This window comes from Eriocheir sinensis, chromosome 37 (genome assembly GCF_024679095.1).
Source record: "Eriocheir sinensis breed Jianghai 21 chromosome 37, ASM2467909v1, whole genome shotgun sequence".
In the NCBI taxonomy this organism is placed as follows: Eukaryota; Metazoa; Arthropoda; class Malacostraca; order Decapoda; family Varunidae; genus Eriocheir; species Eriocheir sinensis.
The window spans coordinates 6,025,245-6,047,297 of NC_066545.1; the positions used below are offsets into that span (position 1 = coordinate 6,025,245).

The window sequence follows — 22,053 nt, forward strand, 5'->3', positions numbered from 1 at the left end:
TCTGGCTACTCGTTCCTCCTCTTCCTCCTCTTCATCCTGTCATCTCATTTTTGTTCCCTTTTTTTATCTCCGTTTCTTTTCGTCTTATTACCCGCCTGGTCTGTTTTTTTCCGTTTCATTCTAACTGGCTTTTCGTTTCGTCTTTCTTTCTGGCTACCCGTCCCTCCTCTTCCTCCTCTTCATCTTGTCATTTCATTTTTGTTCCGTTTCTTTATCTCTGTTTCTTTTTGTCTTCTTTCCCGCCTGGCACTCTTTTCTCTCTTTCTGCCTTTTCTTTCCATATTTTTTTACGGGCTATTCGTCCCTCCGCCTTTGTTTCCTTTCTTTTTCCTTTTTTTCTATTCGTCAACTTTCCCTACATGGTCGTCTTTCCTTTTCTTTCTCGTTACTTTTTTCTTTTCATTCTCTCGTCGTGCTTGTTCGTTTTTCCTTTGCTTTTCTGTTTCCTTTTCTTTTCCTTTTTATCTTCTTTCCCACCTGCTCGTTTTTCCTCCCTTCGTGCCTGTTCGTCCTTCTTTTCCTTGTTTGATTGCTTCTTTCTCCTCGTCTTCTCGCTGCGCCGTGTTTTCCTTTATCTTCTTTATATACTTTCTTTTTGCCGTTGTTCCATTTCTCTCTCTGTTTTTCTTTTCGTTTTCTTTCTTTCATGGTCCTCTTTTCTTTTTCATTGGCTTTCTTTTCTTTCTTATTTCCTTTTCGTCGTGCCATGTTGTTCCTCTTCCTCCTCCTCTCATCTCGTCCTTGTTCAATATCTTTATCAATTTTTCTTTTCGTTTTTCCTTTTCTTATTGCCTTTTTCTCTTCGTTTCTCCTCGCGCCGTGTCGTCCCTCCTCTTCTTTATTTACCTTCCTTCCGCCTCCCTGCCCGCCTGGTCGCCTCCCCGCCAGACGGCGGCTCGTGGGTTCGTCACGGAGACGCGGCCCAAACATCTCCGTGCTGCCGGAAAGATGAGTTTTTGATGATAATTTACTCGCCAAAGTTTTGATTGCTCCAACTTTCTTTTTTTTCACTGGTATGTATATATGTTAGACTTTTCCTCCTCCTCCTCCTCCTCCTCCTCCTCCTCCTCTCTTTCACTATTTCGTTTTGCTGCTGGTGTTGTTGTTTTTGTTTTTGTTGTTGTGGTTGTTGTGTTTCGTCTGTGTTTTCTGTAGCATATTTGGGTACTTTGCGAAGTTTTTCTAAGTATCTATAGGAATAATTTTTCGGACACCTCTTCGGATTCTTTACAGGAGCAGCGAGTAGCGGGCTTTTTTTTATTGTTGTTTCCTTTTTGTTGTGCCCTTGTGCTGTCTCCTTTGCTGTAAAAAAAAAAGTAAGTCGCACTGGCTCAGTTACAATAAGATTCGTCTATCCCAGATTTTTTTTCTTTATTAAACAAAATGTATCGGTGTGTCTTGCATTGTCTCCCCGCCTACGTGACCTGCGCTGAGCGGTAGTAATCGGCAAGTAAGATAAAAATGATAGTCACAATTAAAGTAAGATAAAAAAGATAGTCACAGAAAGATACTCGGTGAAAGCCTTTACTCATCACTCCTCTTTATCAGCACCACAGCAACAAACACCACAACAAGCCTTCACCTTCACCTCTACCACTTCATCTATTTTCCGTCAATCACGATCAATTTAATTTTCTATACAATTGTCAGACCATTGCCATAACATTTTTTTTTCATTTCAGTTGAAGTAATATAGCTTGCTTTGCCCCCTCAGCACTTATTACCTCGAAGATCCCATCCCATCACCAGCAAGTAGTACAGATAGCGGCAGTAAGTTCAGATGTGTCCCGTTTCATGCCCGGGTTCACGTGTCTGTCGGTCTTTTTAATGGCCAGTCTTTTCAGTGGTTTTAGCGGCCACTGAATAGCTACTGTGCCTTTCTCTTGTCTGTCTGTGTTTAAATTAACTCCTCTCCCGGGCAATACTCCTGTCACTCTAGCTCATTTCCATTGCTCTTTGTTGTCTTGCCTTTTTTCGTTCATGTTGTTCTGGCTCGCATCTGAGGCGACTCAAAGCTTTACCACAAACTGTAAACCGCTGGAATTTGATTTTTCCTTGGAAGAACATGAAACACAACACAGCTCACAACACGATTCTTGCTATTTGCTGTTCACCTTGTCAGTTAACAACAATCACTCGGCTATACCTCAGAAAGTATTACACTAGGAATAATTTCGATCTTTCTCTTTTCATCCTCCTCTCGAAATGGAAATCGATCCAGGGACTTCAGAATACATGTCACAGCAGCATACCAACTGAGCCACCGCACTGTTTACTTTACCGAGGGCAGTGTATTGCGGGACTTCAATTGTACATGTTTTAGCCTTTGTTCTGTCTCCTTTGCCATTAAAAGTGTCCACGGCAAAGTATGTCACGAGAAGTTGCCCTCACGTACCCCACACTCCTCGGGCAGCGGTGTGGGCGGGTTGGATAGGGAAGGAGTACTGAGTGTGGCGACTGGGCTTGCCATCCGTTGTGGGGGTCTGCTTGCCTGCCTAGGGCGCGGGCGGCACACGGGCACAGAGGGCGAGAGTGAGCAGGGCGAGGAGTAGCAGGGGGGAGGAGGCTGCGACACCCCCTGCACCGTCGTGGTCGTGGGTGGAGAGCGACGCCCGATCTGTGGAGGGGAGGAAGTAATGAGTAATGTCAGCAACTGTGTAAAGAAAGATAACTTGCCTATGTGTTGTGTACTCGACTTCTCTATCCCTATCTCTCTCTGGTTAAGTTCTCATTTTCTTCAGCAGCGCTCGTTTTCTCTCTCTCTCTCTCTCTCTCTCTCTCTCTCTCTCTCTCTCTCTCTCTCTCTCTCTCTCTCTCTCTCTCTCTCTCTCTCTCTCTCTCTCTCTCTCTCTCTCTCTCTCTCTCTCTCTCTCTCTCTCTCTCTCTCTCTCTCTGAAAAAAAAACCCAAGAGCTAACACGCAGATAAAGAAAATAAAATGAAATGACAAGAAAACAAAAGAGAAAGAAACAACAGACATCACTCGACAGTAGCCAGCTTATTCACTTCATCAATTGCCTTGTTACTATCCTCTTGAAACTTTGAGAGAGAGAGAGAGAGAGATCGGCGGGGGAAAGACACGAACGAGAGGGAACGATCCCGTCAAATGCCACTGCAGGTACTTGGGAAACAAAAGAAAAGAAGAAACTCGAGCGCGTAGAAGACAGAAGTCAATTTAGTTCCTCCGCTGCCTCGATACTCCCCTCTTGAAGCGATTTGAAGTAGCGTCAGGAAATAGAAACACAACAAGGAGAGAGAATGATGCTGGCGAAGCGCTGCGAAAGGAAGAGAGCAAGAAAACAAAAGAAAGGCGATAAGAAAGTGGAGCATATCCCTGACAGAAGCTAGTTTTTTTGTTGTTATTGTTGTTTTAGCGCTTCGAGAGACTATTCCTGATACAACGTGAAAGAATGGCAGTTAGAGTAAGAAACAGAATTAAAGAAAACGTTAGCCGCAACACACTGATAAAAAAGGAAGTAAGAAGATAAAAAAAAAGACAACCCAGGACATTAATAGAGACAACAAGGAAAAGAACGATGCCGGAGAGACGCTGCGAAAGGAGGAAATGAAGAAAACAAAAGAAAGGTATTAAAAAACAGGGAAATCGTATATATCCCAAACAGAAGCCATTTTTTTGTTTTGTTTTGTTTTAGCGTCCGTAACTTCCCTCTTAAAAACATGGTAGTGCAAAAATGGAATTAAAGTAAACGAAAGCCGCAACACGCTGATATAAAAGGAAGTAAGAAAATAAATAAAAAAAGAGAAGAAAACCCTGAACATAAATAGAAACAAAAACGAAAGAGAACGATGCCGGAGAAACGCTGCGAAAGGAAGAAAGCAGGAAAAAAAACGAAAAACAAAAGAAAGATAACAAGCAAGTCCAATAATATATCCCAAACAGGAGCCATTTTTTTTTTGTTTTAGCGTTCCGAAACTCTCCTCTTAAACCAACGAGGAAAAATGGGGAGTAGTAAAAAAACAGAATCAAAGGAAACGATAGCCGCGACACACTGATAAAAGGAAATAGGAAAACAAATTAAAAAGAGAGAAAAAAAAACAGAACCAACCAGCAGACAGATACCACTTTAGTTTCACAGTCTTTCTCCTATACTCTCTTCTTTAAGTATTTCGAAAAGGGTCGTAGAGAACAACAAAAAAGAACAGGAAAACAAAGAAAACAAAAAAAGCATAAAAAAAGAGAAGGAAACAGAAAATATACCAACAGTCAGATAGAAGTTTAAGCCCACAATTTTCCGCCGATACTCTCTTCTTTAAATACTTCGGAAAGAGTCGTAGAGGACAACAACAATAAAAGAACAGAAAAAAACACGGCGAACCTCTTTTTTCCACCTGCTTGCTATGCGTCGCTTGCCTCCTAATTAGTGCTCTTGAAACAGGTGGAAAGAGACGCAGGTGGAAAGAGAGCGGTGCCGATAAATTCTCCACTCACATTACTAAACAAATACGCCTTTCTCATTACCGATCGTGTGTCACTGGTCAGTCCACAAGCAAGCCACGCCCACTCCATAAACTTTGCCTGAGTGTGATTGGTGAATGCTGGGAAGAGTCAGAGCTAATTGGTGGTTTAAAGGGATGTTTTAGGTGGTTGAGGCTTGTTTGTTATGTTTATGTGAAGAGAAAAGGTGACAGAGAAAGTAGAGAGATGAGAGAAAGAGAAGAAAAAGAGAGGAAAGAAAAAATGAAAGAACTAAAGATTGATGTAGTACAGGTGAATGCTGCTGAAGAGAATGAGAAGCGACGGGGCCAAATTTGTGTCTTTACCGTACAGCAGCGACGGACCAAATTTGTGCTATGATATAAACCCCCCAAAATAGATGATACATAAACTGATCACAAAAGCTTTGATATATATTATGAAATGGTTTGTGTGAGTGATATTTTTTTCTCATTTTTTCGCTTAGAGGGACCATTAAGAAACATGATCCCCGCTGCTACCGGGAATGCGAACGAAGCCAGAGGTAGAGAAAGAGAAAGATAGGTCAAGTTACGCAACATATAGAAAAATAAATGCCAGAGAATAAAAGAACGGAAGCAAAGATAGATGAGAAAACGAACTCCGCTAAAAAAACTGCGAAAACGGAACCAGAGATAGAGAATGGGAAGTCAAATTCACAACACAGAGAATTACAAGTGCTACATAGAATAAGAAAACGGAAGCAAAGAGAGAGATAGAAAACAAACCTTACTGAAGAATATAACAGAACAAAATCAGAGAGAGATAGAAAGGCAAGGAAAAGTCGAGTACATAAAGCGCAAAAGGCAAGTTATTTAGTCGGATAGTTCTCTTGATATTCTCCTCTTTATACAGCCGGGAAGAGACAGTTGTAGGAAGGTAGAAAATAATGAAAAAGAAAAACGCTGCCACCTTCTTTATCCTTCTGCTTGTTATGCGTCACCTGCCTCCTAATTAGCGGCCGTTAGGGGTGTGCTAATTGTGTCGTTAATGTACGTAAGAGGAGGATGAGGTGTGTGCGAGAAATGGCAGTATTGATTATAATTTGGCAGGTTGATTTTTTTTTTTTTTTTTTTTTGTGTGTGTGTGTGTGTGTGTGTGTGTGTGTGTGTGTTTGAGTGTTTTCTTACTGAGGGTCGTTTGGTGAGCTATTCAAGTGGCATGGGATATAAAAAAACATCGAGAGAATTATGTAACTACCCCCTCAAATAATAGTGAAAAAAACACCCGAAAAAAAATCTGAATTACTTTCCGCCACAGAAAAAAAACCCATTGAATATAAGGTTAACTGCAATTCCCCCCTCAAAAAAAAAAAAAAAAAAGCGAAACAAATACATACTAACCCCACAAAATTGAGAGATAACTGTCACAAAAAAAAAAACATTGAAAAAAAATTAAAGTTCTCCCTCCCTTCCCCCCCAAAATAAAGTATAGAGTAAGTGGTATTTGTAATCGCGCGTGGGAGAGAGAGCAATGAAGCGGCTGGGAGAAAAAGTGCTGTGATTTCCTCCCACTTGTTTTTTTTTTTTCTTTTCTTTCCAGGTAAAATGCTCTGCGTGTTTGCTTGTGTTTGGAATTCAAGTAATGAGCATCAGGTTAGGAATGACGGCGAGAGAGAGAGAGAGAGAGACTATCTTACATACCCATCACTCATGTCAACAGAAGCGCTTCCTCACTTACCTCGTTCATCTCCTCCTCCCCCTCCTCCTCCTCTTTCTTCCTCCGGCATGGGGTAGTAGAGGGAGTCCAGGTGAATCTCGTCCAGGTAGAAATCCTCGTTACGTGATGTTGTTGGAGGGGTCTTTTCCTCTTCTTTCCCTTCTCCTTTTTTCCTCCTCCGCACCCCTTTCATCTTTTTCCTCCTGTGACCCTTCCTCGGCTTCTTACCCTCAAGGTCGCTTACTCCTGAGGTTCCGTTCGGCCGTTCTTGTATTACTCCGTCTGTCTGGTTTCTCAAGGTTGCAAGTTTAAGCTTCGTGAAGGAGGATGTTTCGCTGGCTAATTTACCCTCTGTTTCTTCGGCCTCGGCCCCTCCTGCATCCTCCTCGCCCTCTTGTACCTCCTCCTCTTCCTCCTCCATCAGCGTTTCTCCCTCCTCCACTTCCTCCTCCTGCACAGTTGGGTCTGAGCGTCGGTTTGAGGCAGAGGAAGCATTTGGGTTCACTTCCTCGCTTGTCAACGCCGCTAATGCATTCCCGTCCTCGTGCTCCTCGTCCTCGTCCCAGTGCGGTGCCTCCCCTGCAGAGATGAGGGTCAGCCAGGGAGAGAGAGAGAGAGAGAGAGAGAGGGAGAGGGAGGGAGTGTTTGTGCTTTATCAGCGGATCGTTGGTTAAACATTATCTGCAGTTTCATGGACTTCCCCGCTTCTCGTTTTCCTCCCCCTTCCCCTCCTTACCTGCCCTCTCTCTCCCTCTCCCTCTCAGCTCTCCCTTCGTCATTTCTCCTCCTTTTCCTCCTTCTTCCTACGTAAACTCGCCTTCCACTTCTTGTATTGATACCTATTCCTCCTCCTTCTCTTTTACCTGCCTGTTCTTCTTTCCTCTTCATTCCAGCTAACCAATTCTGTGGCACCTCTTGTCTTTATTTACATTCCTTCATGTCATCTGCCATTCTCTTTTCTCCGCTTGTCTTCCTCTTTTTCTTCCTTCTCTTTCTCCTCCTACTTTAATTTTCCTCTCAGTTTCTTTTCATTGTCTCATATCCTCTCCTTACCTTACTTTCTCTTCCTCTTTTTCTTCCTCCTCTTTCTCCTCCTACTTTAATTTTCCTCTCAGTTTCTTTTCATTCTCTTATATCCTCTCCTTACCTTACTTTCTACTCATTCCTCTTCTCTATTTCAACTTCCCTCATGTTCCTGCTCTTCCTCATCCTTCCCTTTCCCATTGCATACCCCTCCTCCATCCATCGCCTCTTCCTCTTCTCCTCTTCTCCATTGCATATCCCTTTTCCTTCTCATCACCTCTTCTTCCCCTTCCCGTTGTTTATCCCTCTTCCTACTCATTGCCTGCTCCTCCTCTTCTCTTCCTGTCTTCTATTGTTATCCCTTTTCCATCCCATCACATATCACTTCCTTTTCCTCGCTTGCTCCTCATTTTACCTCTTATATCTATACCTTTTTCTTCTCATCATCTCTTCTTCCTCCTCCTGCTCACTTCCCTCCCCATCACAACCGCTCCTCCTCACCTGAGCCTTCCAGCCCCTCCAGAAGACACAGTCCGTCCTGGCGCACGGGCTGGAGTCTGGTCACGTCGACGTCCAGGGCGGCGAAGGCTTGGTGGCAGGCTTGCTGGGTCGCCTCGTCCAGCACGGCGTGGCGGCTCAGCACGGAGAACGCCTCGAACATGAGAGCGAAGAGTTCGAAGCAGGAGTAGACGCAGGCGAAGTTGTGGTAGTCCGTCTTGACCACGTGGTAGGGCACCGGGGGGACTGTGAAAGGGGGGGGTGAAGATTAGAGGACAGGGGAAAGGATTGCATGGAGGTGTGTGTGGAATCAGTCGGGGAGGTGTGGTAAGAAGAACGTGTCTATTCTTTACCTGCATTATATCGTCGTGCATACCTGAAGATGGCGTACAGGTGTGACTAAGGTAATGAAAGGGAGATATTCCTATAAACTTTCCCTGATTACTTTTCTTTGTGAGAATTAATAATACGAACGTGTCTATTCTTTGCCTTCATTATATCGTCGTGCATACTTGAGGATGGCCTACAGGTGTGACTAAGGTAATGAAAGGGAGATATTCCTATAAACTTTCCTTGGTTACTTTTCTTTGTGAGAATTAACAATACGACTTTTTTCTCCAGGTATTTATCTTTCAATGGGATCTCGGTGGTTGTATCTGTATGTTATCTATTCCATTTTTACACCTTTTTATACCTACCTCTATATACCTACGTAAGACATTTTCCTCCAGGTATTTAAATTTTCCTTTGAATGGGGCTTTGGTAATGTTTTTATCTATGTTGTCTTCCACTATTTCAACCTCTATATGCATTCTCATTCTCACCGTCCCTTCCCCTCTCTCCCTCCCTTCTTTTCCATTAACCTCGTGACACTTTCCTAGATCCATTTCATTGCATCCATCTAGTAGTGACCTCCATCCTTCAGTTTCTCATCACCTTTCCTGCCTCTCTCTTTCCTTTTTCTTTTTGTTCGCTCTCTCCATTTATTTTTGTGCCGTGATCTGCGAAGGGGGTTGTGACTCCTCGCCCCCACCCTTCATATTCCCCCTTTCCCCCTCCCTCCATATCCTCCCTTCCTCTCCCCGTCCCTCGTATCTTGTTTCTCCAATGTCAATAACCTCAGCCGTGAAACCGTCTCAAAGCTTCACAACCAGAACCAATCAACCAATCAGTAATTTAATCCCTTCTCTTTTCTACCTTCCCTTCCCTTTCCTTCCCTATAACCTACCCATTTTCCCATTTCTTTACCTATTACTTTCACCTCTCCTCTCACTTCACATTTACTTCCCCTCTTCCTCTTTTTAGTTTCCCTTCCCCTTCCCTTCTTATCCATCTATCATTTACCACCAATTTATTTTATTTTATTTTTCCCTCCCTCTCTCTCACCCCAGGTATTTTTCCTCTAGTTTTCTCCCACTTTAACTTCCTCTTCCTCATCTTTCGTTCCCATTCCTATCCTCCGTCTCTCACTCATCTTCCCTTTCCTTTCCCAGTTTTCTCCGATTAAGCTTCCCATTCCCTCCCCTTTCCCTTTTTCTTTCCCATATAACCTCCACTCCCTTCCTCTTCCTCATCTTTCGTTCCTACCCTCCGTCTCTCACTCACCTTCCTTTTCCTTTCCTCAATTTTCTCCGATTAAGCTTCTCATTACCTCCCCTTTCCCTCATTTTCTCCCACATAACCTCCACTCCCATCCCTCTCCCCTTCCCCTGTACTCACCTCCGGCCGCTCTAATCTTCAGGTAAGGGCGTGAGGCGAGATCCTTAGGCTGCTCCCTCGTGATGATGGCGTCCTGATACACCACCTCGTTGTACTCATTCAGTCCCACCGTCGTCACGTTGTACGCCTCGCCTGACGAAGAGAGGGAGTGAGGTGAGAGGGTGACGTGACGGGGGATGTGTTGGGTTCGATGAGAGGAGTGGGGAAGGGAGGATGTGGAGTAGGTGTGGAAGTGAGGATCTGTAGTGCGTGGTGTGAGTTAGTGGGTGTTGTGGAGTAGTGTATACGTGTTCGATTCTTGTGTGAGGGTATGAGAAGTGCGCTATTTTTTTTACTGTTTATTATTCCTTCTTATCTTCTCCTTTCTTCCTATTTCCTCTCTTTATACTCTCACTTTTTTTCCTGCCTTCATTCCTATTATGCATTCTTCTCTCCCTTTGTCTCTCTCTTTACCTCTCTAGCTTCTTTTTATTCATTTCTTTTGTCTTTTCCTCTGAAGCATCACACTTTATATCCGTTATTGTTGTGAGTGTTGTGGAGTTGTGTACGTGTTGGATTCTTGTGTGGGGGTGTGAGAAGTGAGCTATTTTTTTACTATTATTCCGTTTTCTTATCTTCTTATCCTTTCTTGCTATCCTTCCTCTCCTTTTACTCTCACTTTTTTCCTTCATCCATTCCTATTATGCATTCTTCTCTTCCTTTGTCTCTCTCTTTACCTCTCTGGCTTCTTTTTATTAATTTCTTTTGTCTTTTCCTCTGAAGCATCACACTTTATATCCGTTGTTTTTATCACTTCATTCATCCTTTCCTCCGAACCTCCTCCCCATTTTTTCCCTTTCTCTCTTCTTTCCTTCCCAGCCAATCTTCTTCCCTTCCCACCTTTATACATTTCTTCCTTTCCTCTCTCCATCCGTCTCCAAACATCTTTCCTTAATTCCTATCTACTTCATTTCCTACATTCCACACTTATTTTTTCCATTTTTCTCTCTCATTTGCCTCTTGACTCCATCCTTCCTCTTCTTCTTCTCACTCCTGCCCAGCCTATCTTCTTTGTATATCCTCCTTCCTCCTCCTCCTCCTCTGTCCTCCCTCCACCTGTGTCACTCTCATTGTTTCCTCAGGTCCTCATTACCTTCTTATCTCACCTGATCACCTGGCCAACCTTTCCTCCTCTGACTCCTTACCTGGCCGCCTTCCTCTCCACCTACCTTGTCCTTTCCCTTTCTTTCCCACAGTGACTGAGTGCATCCTTCTCTTCCTGTTCCACCTACTATCTTATTTGTCTGACTGTCTTTCTGCTTTTCTATATATGCATTCTTCTCTTCCTACTCCACCTTTTTCGTTTCTGTATGTGTGTCTGGGTTAGTTTGTGTTCGTCTTTCTGTTTGTCTGTCTGTCTGTTAATTTCTCCCTCCCGTCCTCCCATTTACCTCCACACACTCCTGTACTCACCGTTCCAGTCGAAGTGTAAGGTGATGCACTGTTTGGGCTCCATATAGCTGTTGGGCACCATCTCTACCTGGTACCATAGACCGTTGAACTGAGGCGCAGAGGAAAAAGAAAGTAAATTAATAAAAATATAAAAAAAAGAAAAAGGAAAAAAGAAAAAAAGGAAAAGGAAAACGTAAATAAGAGTTAAAGAGTAAAGAATTTAGTAGAGAGATTCAAGTGAGGGGCACGTAACATCACCATTATTAAACAATGTATTTGAGAGTATCAGAATGTGGTGTTGGGGGTGAGGATGTGCTTGGGAAGGCAGTGCGAAGGTGTCAACGGGGAATATGTGAGGGGTGTAATGGTGCGGGGGAAAGGGGATATGAGGGTAGAGGGGAGGAGATGATGGTGCTAGACGGGTGCAGGGGAGATGAGGATGTGGGAAGTGACGGGAAAGGGAGGGTGTGACGCATGGAGGTAGGATTCTACCTACCTCCGTGGTGTGACGAGGGAATAAATATGTAGTGATGTGGAAGTGTGTAGAGGCGAGAAGAGGGTGATTAAGGGGAAGGCGAGGGTGGGGGGTGTACTCGAAGGGGAAGAAAGTATAATGAAGGCTGTAGTGGGTGATAAGGAAGGGTGGGGCTGTGAGAGTGTTCATGGGTTAGGGTATTGGGGACGTGTGAGTGTTCGAGGGATGTTTGTGGGAGGGGAAAGGGTTGAAAATCAGTGACCTTTTTTTTTTTTCCATTGATTTACTTCATGTCAGGGAATTCCAAATGTATACCTGTGCGTGTGTGTGTGTGTGTGTGTGTGTGTGTGTGTGTGTGCGTGTGTGTGTACGGCATCGTGTTGGCGTGAATGTATGTGGCGGGGATTCATGATTACAAAGAGAGAAGCGTGTGTAAAATTTATTATCCTGTCACGAATGGGGTTTTCATGACCGTATCGACAGATGAATGGCGGCGCGGACAAATATGTAGATGTGATAGATACGTTTTAATGGAGGGAGAAAGAGGGCACTGAAAGGCTGCATTCGGGGTGGGGGGGGGCATTGGCGGGGGGGGAGAGGGGGGGGGGCGATGTGGCGGTCGATATGCTGACATACACGCATTCACCTATAATTATTCAAACAAAGCATATTACGGCTCACACACACACACACACACACACACACACACACACACACACACATTACTTATTTTTGCGTCATTAATACCTTTCATTCCCACACAACAGAGGGCGTGGGGGGGGGGGGGGCAGGGGTGTAGGGAGAGGGAGGGGGAGGGGGGCAGTCAGCAGTATCACGGAAATGTATATATGTAATTTTTTGATGGGGGGTAGGGGGGGGGGAGGGAGGTCATTGATTAGTGTAGTGCATGTTTGATTTCCCTCTCCCCTCCCTCTCCCTTCCCTCTCCCCTCCCTTTCACCACCCTCTCATTCATTCATTCATTCACATTGGTTTTCCTTCTTTTCATATCCCTCTCTTGTGACCGAGTCGTTGCCCTTGTGCCCTCTTATCCCTTTCACCTCTCCTTTCCTCTCTCCTCTTTTCTTTCCCCTCCCCTTTCCTTTCTTTCCCCTTCCGTTTCCTTTCCTTCCCCTTCCCTTTCCTTTCCGTCCCCTTCCCCTTCCCTTTCCATCCCATTCCCTTACCTTCCTCTTCCCTTTCCTTTCCTTCCCCTTCCCTTTCCTTTCACTTCCGTTCCCTTCTCTTTCCTTTCCTTTCCGTCCCCTTCCCTTTCCTTTCCTTCCCCTTCCGTTGCCTTTCCGTCCCCTTTCCTTTCCCTTCCGTCCCCTTCCTTTTCCTTTCCTTTCCCTTCCCTTCCCTTTCCCTTTCCTTCCTTCCTCTTCCCTTTCCTTTCCTTTCCTTCCTTCATCTTCTTTCCTTTATATTGCTTTTTGTTTCATCTTCCCCTTATCATTTTCTAACCTGTAGCAGCCTAGCTCTTTCCCTTCTTCATTCGTTTATATTCTTTCTTTCATTTTTCCCTTTAGTTCCCCCTCCATCCTATATCCCTTCCATTTCTTTGCCTATTCTTCTTTTTCGTCCCCCCTCGATCCACAATTCGCTTCTCTTTTTTCCCACTTTCTCTTTCCTTGCCATTCACCTTGCTCTTCTTTCCCCCTCCCCTTTCCTTTCATTTTCCCTCCCCCTATACTCTTTTCCGCCACATCTCTTATTTATGTATCCATCCTCCTTCCTCCTCCCTTTCTCTCTCCTTCCCTTGCCTCTCCTTATCTCCTTCATTCCTTTCCCTTCTTTTACTCTTCATTTTCACTTCACCTGCTCCTTACCTTTTTTTCTTATTGCTTCCTTTTCCTCCATTTCTTCTGCTTTATCGTCTCTTTTATTTTCTCCATTCCTGCCCATTCATCTTGCCTTTCATTTTCCTTTCACTTGTCGCTCTTCTCCTTTCCCATTCCCTCCTTTTCCATTCCTTTCCCTTCTTCATCTCATTTCCTTCTTCATTCCTTCCCCTTCTTCACCCTTTCCCTCCTCCATACCTTCCAATTCTTCATCCCTTTCCCTTCTCCATTCCTTTCCCTTCTTCATTCTGTTCCCTTTCACCTTTTCTATTCTTTCCTCTTCATCCCTTTTCCATATTTCATCCCATTCTTTCCCCTTCTTCATCCCTTTCCTTCTCCATTCCTTCCTTTTCTTCAGGCCTTTTTCCTACTTTATCCCATTCTTTCCCCTTTTTATCCCGTTCCCTTCTTAATGCCTTCCTTACCTTCATCCCTTTCATCTCTACTCCTTCCATTTCTTCATCCTCATCCCTTTCCCTTCTCCGTTCCTTCCCGTCTCCCGACTCTCTCCCTTCTCCAATCCTTCCCATTCTTCATCCCTTTCCTTTCTCCCGTCCTTCCCCTTCCCCCCCTCCCGTCCCCCTCCCCGGCCACAGGTAAGGTAAGCACTCACCTGGCGGAAGTCAAAGGGCTGCTGGTCTTTGGGTTGGGCGCATGTGCCGTACTGGATCACTTCCGGCGCCGAGAAGTCCATCAGGCCGGCTTCCACGGGCCCCGCCAGCCCCGCTACCACCACCACCACCACCGCCGCTAGGGACGCCAGGCTGGAGGCGGGCGTGGGGCGGCGGGGGCGGGGCGGAGGTGGGGCTGGGGGCTTGTAAGGTGTCCGGTTGTCGTCATCTGGACACCGGGAACTCATCATCGTCATCATAGTGGGTGTTGTATCGTGACTTCCGTTGGTGTTTGGTGAAGTCTTTGTCGCACTTGAGGTCACGGTTTGTGGGGGAAGGGGAATTAGGAGGAGGGGGTAGGGGGGTGTAGTGCCGTGGCCCTGCCCTGGTCAAGGAATGCTGACCTAGTCGTCTTTAGATCGAGCCATCGCATCCACAGACAGATCTAGCAAGCTCAGCACGCACACACGCACACACACACGTACACCCCTTGACGGCCCTCCTGTTGCTATGTTGGTGCTGATGATGCTGATGATTCTGCTGAGGTTGTGTCTTCCTTCTCCTCCTCCTCTGCTGTTGTTGTTGTTGTTGTTGTTGTTGTTGGTGGTGGTGGTGGTGGTGGTGGTGTTGTTTTTGTTGGTTCTTCCGATTCTGCCGCTGCCGATGCTCCTCTCCCTCGGGATTACACTTTGCTTCACATTTTTATTTCACGTCGGAAACGAGAGTTCGTGCCGCATATCCCCGCGAGGACCGACCATCGTGCAAGTTGCTTATGTAGGCTGGGGAGGCGCGGCGGGGAGTGTGTGGCGGGGAGGCGGCCGGGGAGCTGCAGGGGATCGTGTGCACAGAAGCGTGACAGCGCGTGCACCACCTGGAACACTCTGGAGACACACTACCCTAAGCCCCTGATTGTTACAGGTGACACACTGCTCCTCCTCCTTCTCCTCTTCCTCCTCCTCCTCCTCCTCCTCCTTGGGCTTATCACCACCACCGCCTCGCTTATCAGACAGTGGCGGCTGACCGAGGACCTTTCTCAGGGTCTTTGATAAGAGAGAGAGAGAGAGAGATAGAGAGAGAGCTGGGTACAAGCATGGGTACAAAAGTTGAATGAAATTATCACGAACGAAACCCACAGTCACGAGAGGGAGCGTAGAAGTATGTTATAAAGGAGAGAAGAGGAAGGGGAGAGGGGGAAGGGGTGAAGACGTGATGTAACCATTAATACCTTCAGGGGGGAGGAGGGGAGGAGCTAGAGGAGGCAAGGAAAGGGTTATGTTCTTCCTTATCTCCCCGCACACACCTCTTTTACCTGTCTTGTCTCACGTGTCTGGCTGTGTCGGGGGGATACAGAGCCATGACGCAGCTGACAGATAGGTTAGCGGACAGAGACCACAGACTACCAAAGACAGACCATCACAGTCATATTTCATCAGTTCCTCAGACAGATTTCTACACATTTCCACAGACAGATTTCTATACATTCCCACAGACAGATTTCTATACATTCCCACAGACAGATTTCTATACATTCCCACAGACAGATTTCTATACATTCCCACAGACAGATTTCTATACATTCCCACAGACAGATTTCTATACATTCCCACAGACAGATTTCTATACATTCCCACAGACAGATTTCTATACATTCCCATAGACAGATTTCTATACATTCCCACAGACAGACTTCTATACATTCCCACAGACAGATTTTTACACATTCCCACAGACAGATTTTTACACATATCCACAGACAGATTTTTACATATTTCCACAGACAGATTTTCACAGACAGATTTTCACAGACAGATTACCACAAACAAACCACCACAGACATACCACAACAGACATTACAACAGACAGACCACTAAAGATAGATTACCACAGACATCACCAAAGATAGACCACCACAGACATCACCAAAGGCAGACCACCACACAGACCACCTATGAAAGATCGGCATCAGACACACAGAAAGACAGACCACAAACAACCAGACACACAGACAACCATAGACAAACAAACCGCAGATAAATCAACCACACACACCACCACAGACAAATTAGACCAAACGAAACGCTACCCGTGGAAAAAAAATAGTGAACTTTATACCTGTGAATAAAATAAAGTGGGCGGCATACCTCAAAGTTAATATTATGAGCCACAAATATTTACATGTATTGTGTTAGTGAGTTTGGCAACGAATCAATACATTTAGAGCGAGAGAGAGAGAGAGAGAGAGAGAGAGAGAGAGAGCCGTGCAAGGTAGCATTAGAGCATTAGCAGCACCAATAGAGTAGCTGGGACAGTATCGGAAGTGCCTCGGATTGATTAAAGGGGAAGTAATTACCCCACGAATGTCTTACCTCAACAATTAAATTTAAAAAAAGACGAAGGAAATAGTAGACATCCACAGACAAACTACTACAGAGAAAAATAACTAGGCCCATATTCTCAAGCATTGTAGGCCTTACACATCCACATTTGGTAAGGTTTTTGTACATAGAGGTTGTGGGTATTTCCTGAAGTAGTTTTATGAGCCCAGTGATAATTTCATAAGGGTTATAAACAATGAACGTCAAAAAGTCATAAGACCCCAACCCCAGTAATTTGTGACCGGAAATATTTATTATGAGCGTCTGAAAATACGGACCCTAGACATTACAAGCCACTGGGAATCCTTGAGAGAGACGCCTTCCTTCTCTCCCCTGCCTCTCATGAAGGTGGCACAGGTGTAGAGAGGAATACCTGATGCTCTTACCTGTCGCCTACTGGTTATCTCTCTCTCTCTCTCTCTCTCTCTCTCTCTCTCTCTCTCTCTCTCTCTCTCTCTCTCTCTCTCTCTCTCTCTCTCTCTCTCTCTCTCTCTCTCTCTCTCTCTCTCTCTCTCTCTCTCTCTCTCATAAATCAGGAACGAACTCAAAGCCTATATAGTGAGAGAGAGAGAGAGAGTATAGCAGTGAAGAGGGAATGCATGAGGGTAGCCTGTTGGGTGAGTGCGTTTGCAACATGAAAGGGATGTAGTACTGCCGTGTTTTATTTTTTTCCTATTGGTTTGTTTGGAGTGTTCTTTTGTTGCATTTGACTCCGAATCAGCCTTTGTACTGATTGGCTTTACCTGAACCCTTTGTACTCGCTTGATTTGTCGGCTTGGCGTCATATTCTCACCAACCCCCCCCAAAAAAAAGCCCCCCCGTCCCCCGCCCCCGATCACCACTCCATACCCACGCGTCATCCCTCCCACAGAAAACGAGGGTCAGGTGTATATGAAACGCGAGGTTGAAAGGGAAAGTGGTGGCAAAAACACGTTAATTTCGAGTACTGTTTTTTATGTTGCAGTTTGTGGAGGAGTTTGGCTCAAGAGGAGGAGCATTGGTGGGGCTGAGATGAAAGGGCGTGGGAAAGTATTCTGCTTCCTCTCTCCCCACCCGTCTGCAATGGGTTTTGTGGGAGAGAGAAAGGAGGTTGAAGAAACATGGAGAGAGAAGTAATAAAAACTCTATTGGCTCATTACGAGGTTGGCCGCTCTGTGATTTGATCTGCTCGACAGTCACCTCGTGCCTGCAGATCAGATGAATTAAAGCACTTCGCCACGTATATGTTCAGTTCTCTCCTGACTCAACGAAAGAACGGTCTATTCGATTTCTAAAGGAGTTGATGGCTCTCGCACTTACTACTTGCGTTGGAAAGTGCCCCAATAGCAGGTGACTCTTGTTAGTGTCAGTGTACTACATCGCATTGCTTGGACAGAGAGCGAGGAGGAAGGAAGGATGAAGGACGGAAAGAGGAGGAGAAGAGAAGAAGTTGAAGAAGATGGAAGAAAGGAAGGAATGAAGGTTAAGTAGAGGCATAGATGTAGGGGAAAGGAAGGAAAGAAGGGAAGCAGGAAGAGAGGAAAGTAAAGGAGGACGGAAAGAATGAGGAGAAGGAGGTGAAGGAAGACTGATGGAAGGGCAGAAGAAAGGAAAGAAAGTATGGAGAAATAAAGAAACAAAGGAAGGGAAGAAGTAGTAGTAGTAGTAGTAGTAGTAGTAGTAGTAGTAGTAGTAGTAGTAGTAGTAGTAGTAGTAGTAGTGGTAGTAGTAGTAGTAGTAGTAACTGGAAGGAAGATAGATGAGAGATGCAAAGAACAATCACAAAAGCAAGAGAGGAGGTGGATGAGTTCAAGGAAGCAAAAATAGCATCAGATACCAAGAGAACAAGAGGGCCGAGCAAACTTGTGAGCCGAACAGTGATACAGAGCAGGGAGGAGTCTCGTGCACTCACTCCCGAAGACGAAGAGAAAAGATGGAGTGTTTTTTAGCGATGGCACATGAGACTCGTTATCAGCGGTTCAAGGTGAGAGAGAGAGAGAGAGAGAGAGGTTGGGTGTGGGTGGAGGGATAGATAAGAGTGGTGTCACGTTATATATAGAAGAGAAGGAGGAGGAAGAGGAGGAGGAGGCGGAGATAAAGATGATGATGGAGATTAGGTGGAACAAAGGTGTGAAATGTAGTAGTAGTTAGAAGTAGTAGTAGTAGTAGGAGTAGTAGTAGTAGTAGTAGTAGAGAAGAAGGAAAAGACGAAGAGGTGGGAGGGCTAGCGACTATAAGGCAAGGGTAGTGGCTGTGGTGGGGGGGGGGGAGGGGGCAGCAGTACCAGGGGGGCGGTAGGGGTGATAGTGAGGAGTTCAATCTGAGATGTTTACAGGGAGAGATAAGCCTCACCCTGCCTCCCTAACTTTCGCTATCTCGCCCCCCGTGAATACCTGAGGCGGGCGAGTCAGATATTTCGTGTGGAAGCAGCGCCTCCGCCTCCACCTCCACCTGCGAAGGGCGCCGGGCTGACACAGGGGGCTCAGGTGGTAGGGGCAGGTGGGAGGGGACTAGAGGTGGAGAAGCAGGTGAAAGAGACTTAAGATTGGGAGATGTAGATGAAAATTGAGACAGGTGGAGGGTGGTAGGTTGGGAAAGAAAGATGAAAGTGAAAAAAGGTGGGAGGTGAATGGGAGAGGGGAGGTAAAGAGACAGGTGGGAAAGACTATAAAATGAGAGACGCAGATGAGGAATGGTAGGTGGAAGTAGAAATGGATGGGAGAGGCAGGTAGGGAGGGAAAAGTGGAAATAGATTGGTGGGAAGTGACGTAGGTGGAAATACTAAGTGAGAAGAATCAGTGGGAAGAACTCTAGGCAAAAGCTATAGGTAAGGGAAAGCAGGGTTCAGGGACTATATGGAGGTAAAAGAAGGTGGGAGAGACTACAGGTGGAGGAAGACAGGTGGGGGTGGGTGCTCAGGCAGGCCAGGTAACCGAGTGAACTGATGAAATTTTGCACGCCTGTGGATGTGATAGTGGACGATGTGGTAACGTGGGTTCGATGGAGGGGGGGTGATGAGGGCGGAAAGGGGGTTGTAGTGTAGGGGGTTAGGGTAGTCTGCCCTAAACCCCCTCCCCTAACACACACACACACACACACACACACACACACACACACACACACACACACACACACACACAGCTAAAAGACAATACAGCAGAAAGCGTATGTACTTGACCTCTTTTTTTTTTTTTTTTACAGTGAATGGCCTACTTAAGGTTGCCCATTCAGGCTAATGTATAATGTCGTTCCTTTAGTAAAAAAAAAGGATCAAGTAAGGGAACGTCAGTGTGTGTGTGTGTGTGTGTGTGTGTGTGTGTGTGTGTGTGTGTGTGTGTGTAGGGCTTTGATTCCTCTTCTCCAGCCATAGGGGACACCTTTATGCCTTCCCCTTCCTTTTTTTTTACTCGTGTCCCCCTCCCTCAAAGAAGAAAAAAAGAAATAAATGATGATGATGATGATGGTACGATGGACGAGAGACGAACACCACTGGAAAAGATTAAATTCATTGTCTTAAACATTTCGGCGCCTCAACACACATTTAAAAGACTTTCGTATGAGTTTTGGGCATTTACAGGGATAGTATTACGACCCTGGTGATAGTCAGACCCTTCCTCTGTACCATAAGCCTAAAAAAACACTCAAGAGAACCCGATTGATCTTTCTGACCTTTGGGAATAGTTGATGTGAGAGGCGAAATAATCTGGCAATAAATCACGACCTTCTGTGTAATGCTGAGGTCTGTCTTTGCCTGTCTGTCTGTCTTTCTGCCTGTCGTCATGTTGGTTGGGGTGAAAGTTACGTGTTATCTAAGCCGTGTCCCGCGTGGCACGGTCCGACCATGACCTGGGTTAAGAAAAATTATCTAGTCGAGTTCGTGAGCAGCCTCCATTTTGATTAATAAGGCAATCTTATCCCCCATGTTTCTCTCTCTCTCTCTCTCTCTCTCTCTCTCTCTCTCTCTCTCTCTCTCTCTCTCTCTCTCTCTCTCTCTCTCTCTCTCTCTCTCTCTCTCTCTCTCTCTCTCTCTCTCTCTCTCTCTCTCTCTCTCTCTCTCTCTCTCTCTCTCTCTCTCTATATATATATATATATATATATATATATATATATATATATATATATATATATATATTTATCTATCTCTCCCAGCTATCTATCTATGTCCTATCGTGTGTGTGTGTGTGTGTGTGTGTGTGTGTGTGTGTGTGTATGTGTGTGTGTGTGTCTAAAAAATATCTTGACCTAGGCCAATGTACTTAACGCTGTGACTGTCTTTTTTCTTTTATCAGCCACTCGAAGACTAAGGTTAAGCCGATAGTGCAGAGGTGAGTCCACACTGTTATGTAGGGGAACGAGTCTCTACACGTGCGAGGGACTTGTGTAAGGGTGGAAGGTAGTCTTTTTAGTGGTTATTTTCTGCTGGTTCTTATTGCTACATTGTCTAGTGATGGAGAATTATGTCACCACGCGCAGCTGTAGCGTATGCTCCCAACTCCACCTCACCAAGTTATACAAAAATAGCCACTGACCTGAGATTATTTTTTTCATTTATATATCGTCAGGAGAGGATAACGGATGCAGGACTTATTTATGCATCAGAACTCCCACGGGGCATAAAAAAAAATGTTCGACAAAAGTCTGTATATTCATTTTTTCATCATATTTTAAACACGATTTCAGTTCACTCTAGAGAAGGTTGAGAAAGGACTTGAGTTACGTTCTTTTTTCCTCCTCACTTCCATTTTTGATTTGATTTATTTCGTTATCTACAGTATCATTTTTTATAGAACGGCGGAAAAAAATAGAAGTAAGAATATTTTTATTTAATCACAGAGAGAGAGAGAGAGAGAGAGCAGCAATGTCTCTGCGCGAAGTCTCATTAACGAAATAGAGGAGTGGATGGACGTTATCCGGAGACAAGGCGCTCAATATTCTAATGGAAAATATTAATCCGAGATATTGCGCTTCCGACACCACCACCGCCGCCGCCGCCGCCACCACCGACAACACCAACACCATAAACAACAACAGCAAGAACACAACAAAATCACCTCCAACACCTCATCAACAATAACAACAACAAAACAACAGCAACACCATTACTGAAACATTTCCCAACTCACATTATTAGTTTCTACTACTACTACTACTACTACTACTACTACTACTACTACTACTACTACTACTACTACATTATTCACCAATTTCGAAAGTGGTGTTACTCGAGGTTTCAAGTTAATACCGCTTTCTTTTCTTTTATTTATATTACCAGCTCTTTCGTCACCATCCACTTTACCCCATTGCGTCATAGCTCTTGCCTCATTCATAGCTGCGATAATGACTGGAATGATAATAGTTACTCCTCTTTAAACAGATTTAGCATTACTATCATCATCATCACCACGCAATCAGTGCCAGAGGGGGGAGGGGGGCGCACACAGATAACTTAACTCGCTTGATTGATTACCTGTGGAAAAATGTCAGGTGTGTGCATCCACGTGACTCCAATGAGAGAGAGAGAGAGAGAGAGAGAGAGAGAGAGAGAGAGAGAGAGAGTGCAATGTTCCCTGCCAATACGGATCACATTTTTTTACAGCTTCACATGGATTCGACTCGCTCCCACATACGAACCCACGACTGAAGCTTCGAACACTCGGGAGGAGAATGAATGAATGAATGATTGAATGAATGAAAAGCTCAAGTGGAGTTCTGACCTTTGATGTTTCAGTGACGTTTAAAACCACCTTGAAACTCTACCCTTATTGTTGTTGCTGTTTTTTTTTTGTTGTTGTTGTTTACCAGCTAATCCTATTCTTTTATCTCTGTTGCGTAAATGTAGTTGACCTTTTCTGTTTTCGGTGTGTTAATTAATCAGTTGCCAGAAAGCACGACAAGTGTCTCTAGTTTTACCTTATCTCACTTATCTTTCCCGTCACAACCTTTTCACCTGTCCTCCACCTCCCCCGTTTA

The 22,053-nt window shown here is 45.0% G+C and overlaps 1 protein-coding gene across 1 annotated transcript; it reads right to left on the reverse strand.

Annotated features, from left to right (window-relative positions):
* Window positions 1-1,041: 1,041 nt before the first annotated feature.
* LOC127008132 (uncharacterized) lies at window positions 1,042-14,642 on the reverse strand. The gene is made up of 6 exons (XM_050879767.1): window positions 13,732-14,642; window positions 10,825-10,912; window positions 9,373-9,504; window positions 7,657-7,899; window positions 6,154-6,711; window positions 1,042-2,617 (listed from the first exon to the last, which is right to left on the reverse strand). Exons 1-6 carry the CDS (start codon window positions 13,987-13,989, stop codon window positions 2,496-2,498), a joined length of 1,401 nt encoding a protein of 466 aa, XP_050735724.1. The 5' UTR covers window positions 13,990-14,642; the 3' UTR covers window positions 1,042-2,495.
* Window positions 14,643-22,053: the final 7,411 nt, after the last annotated feature.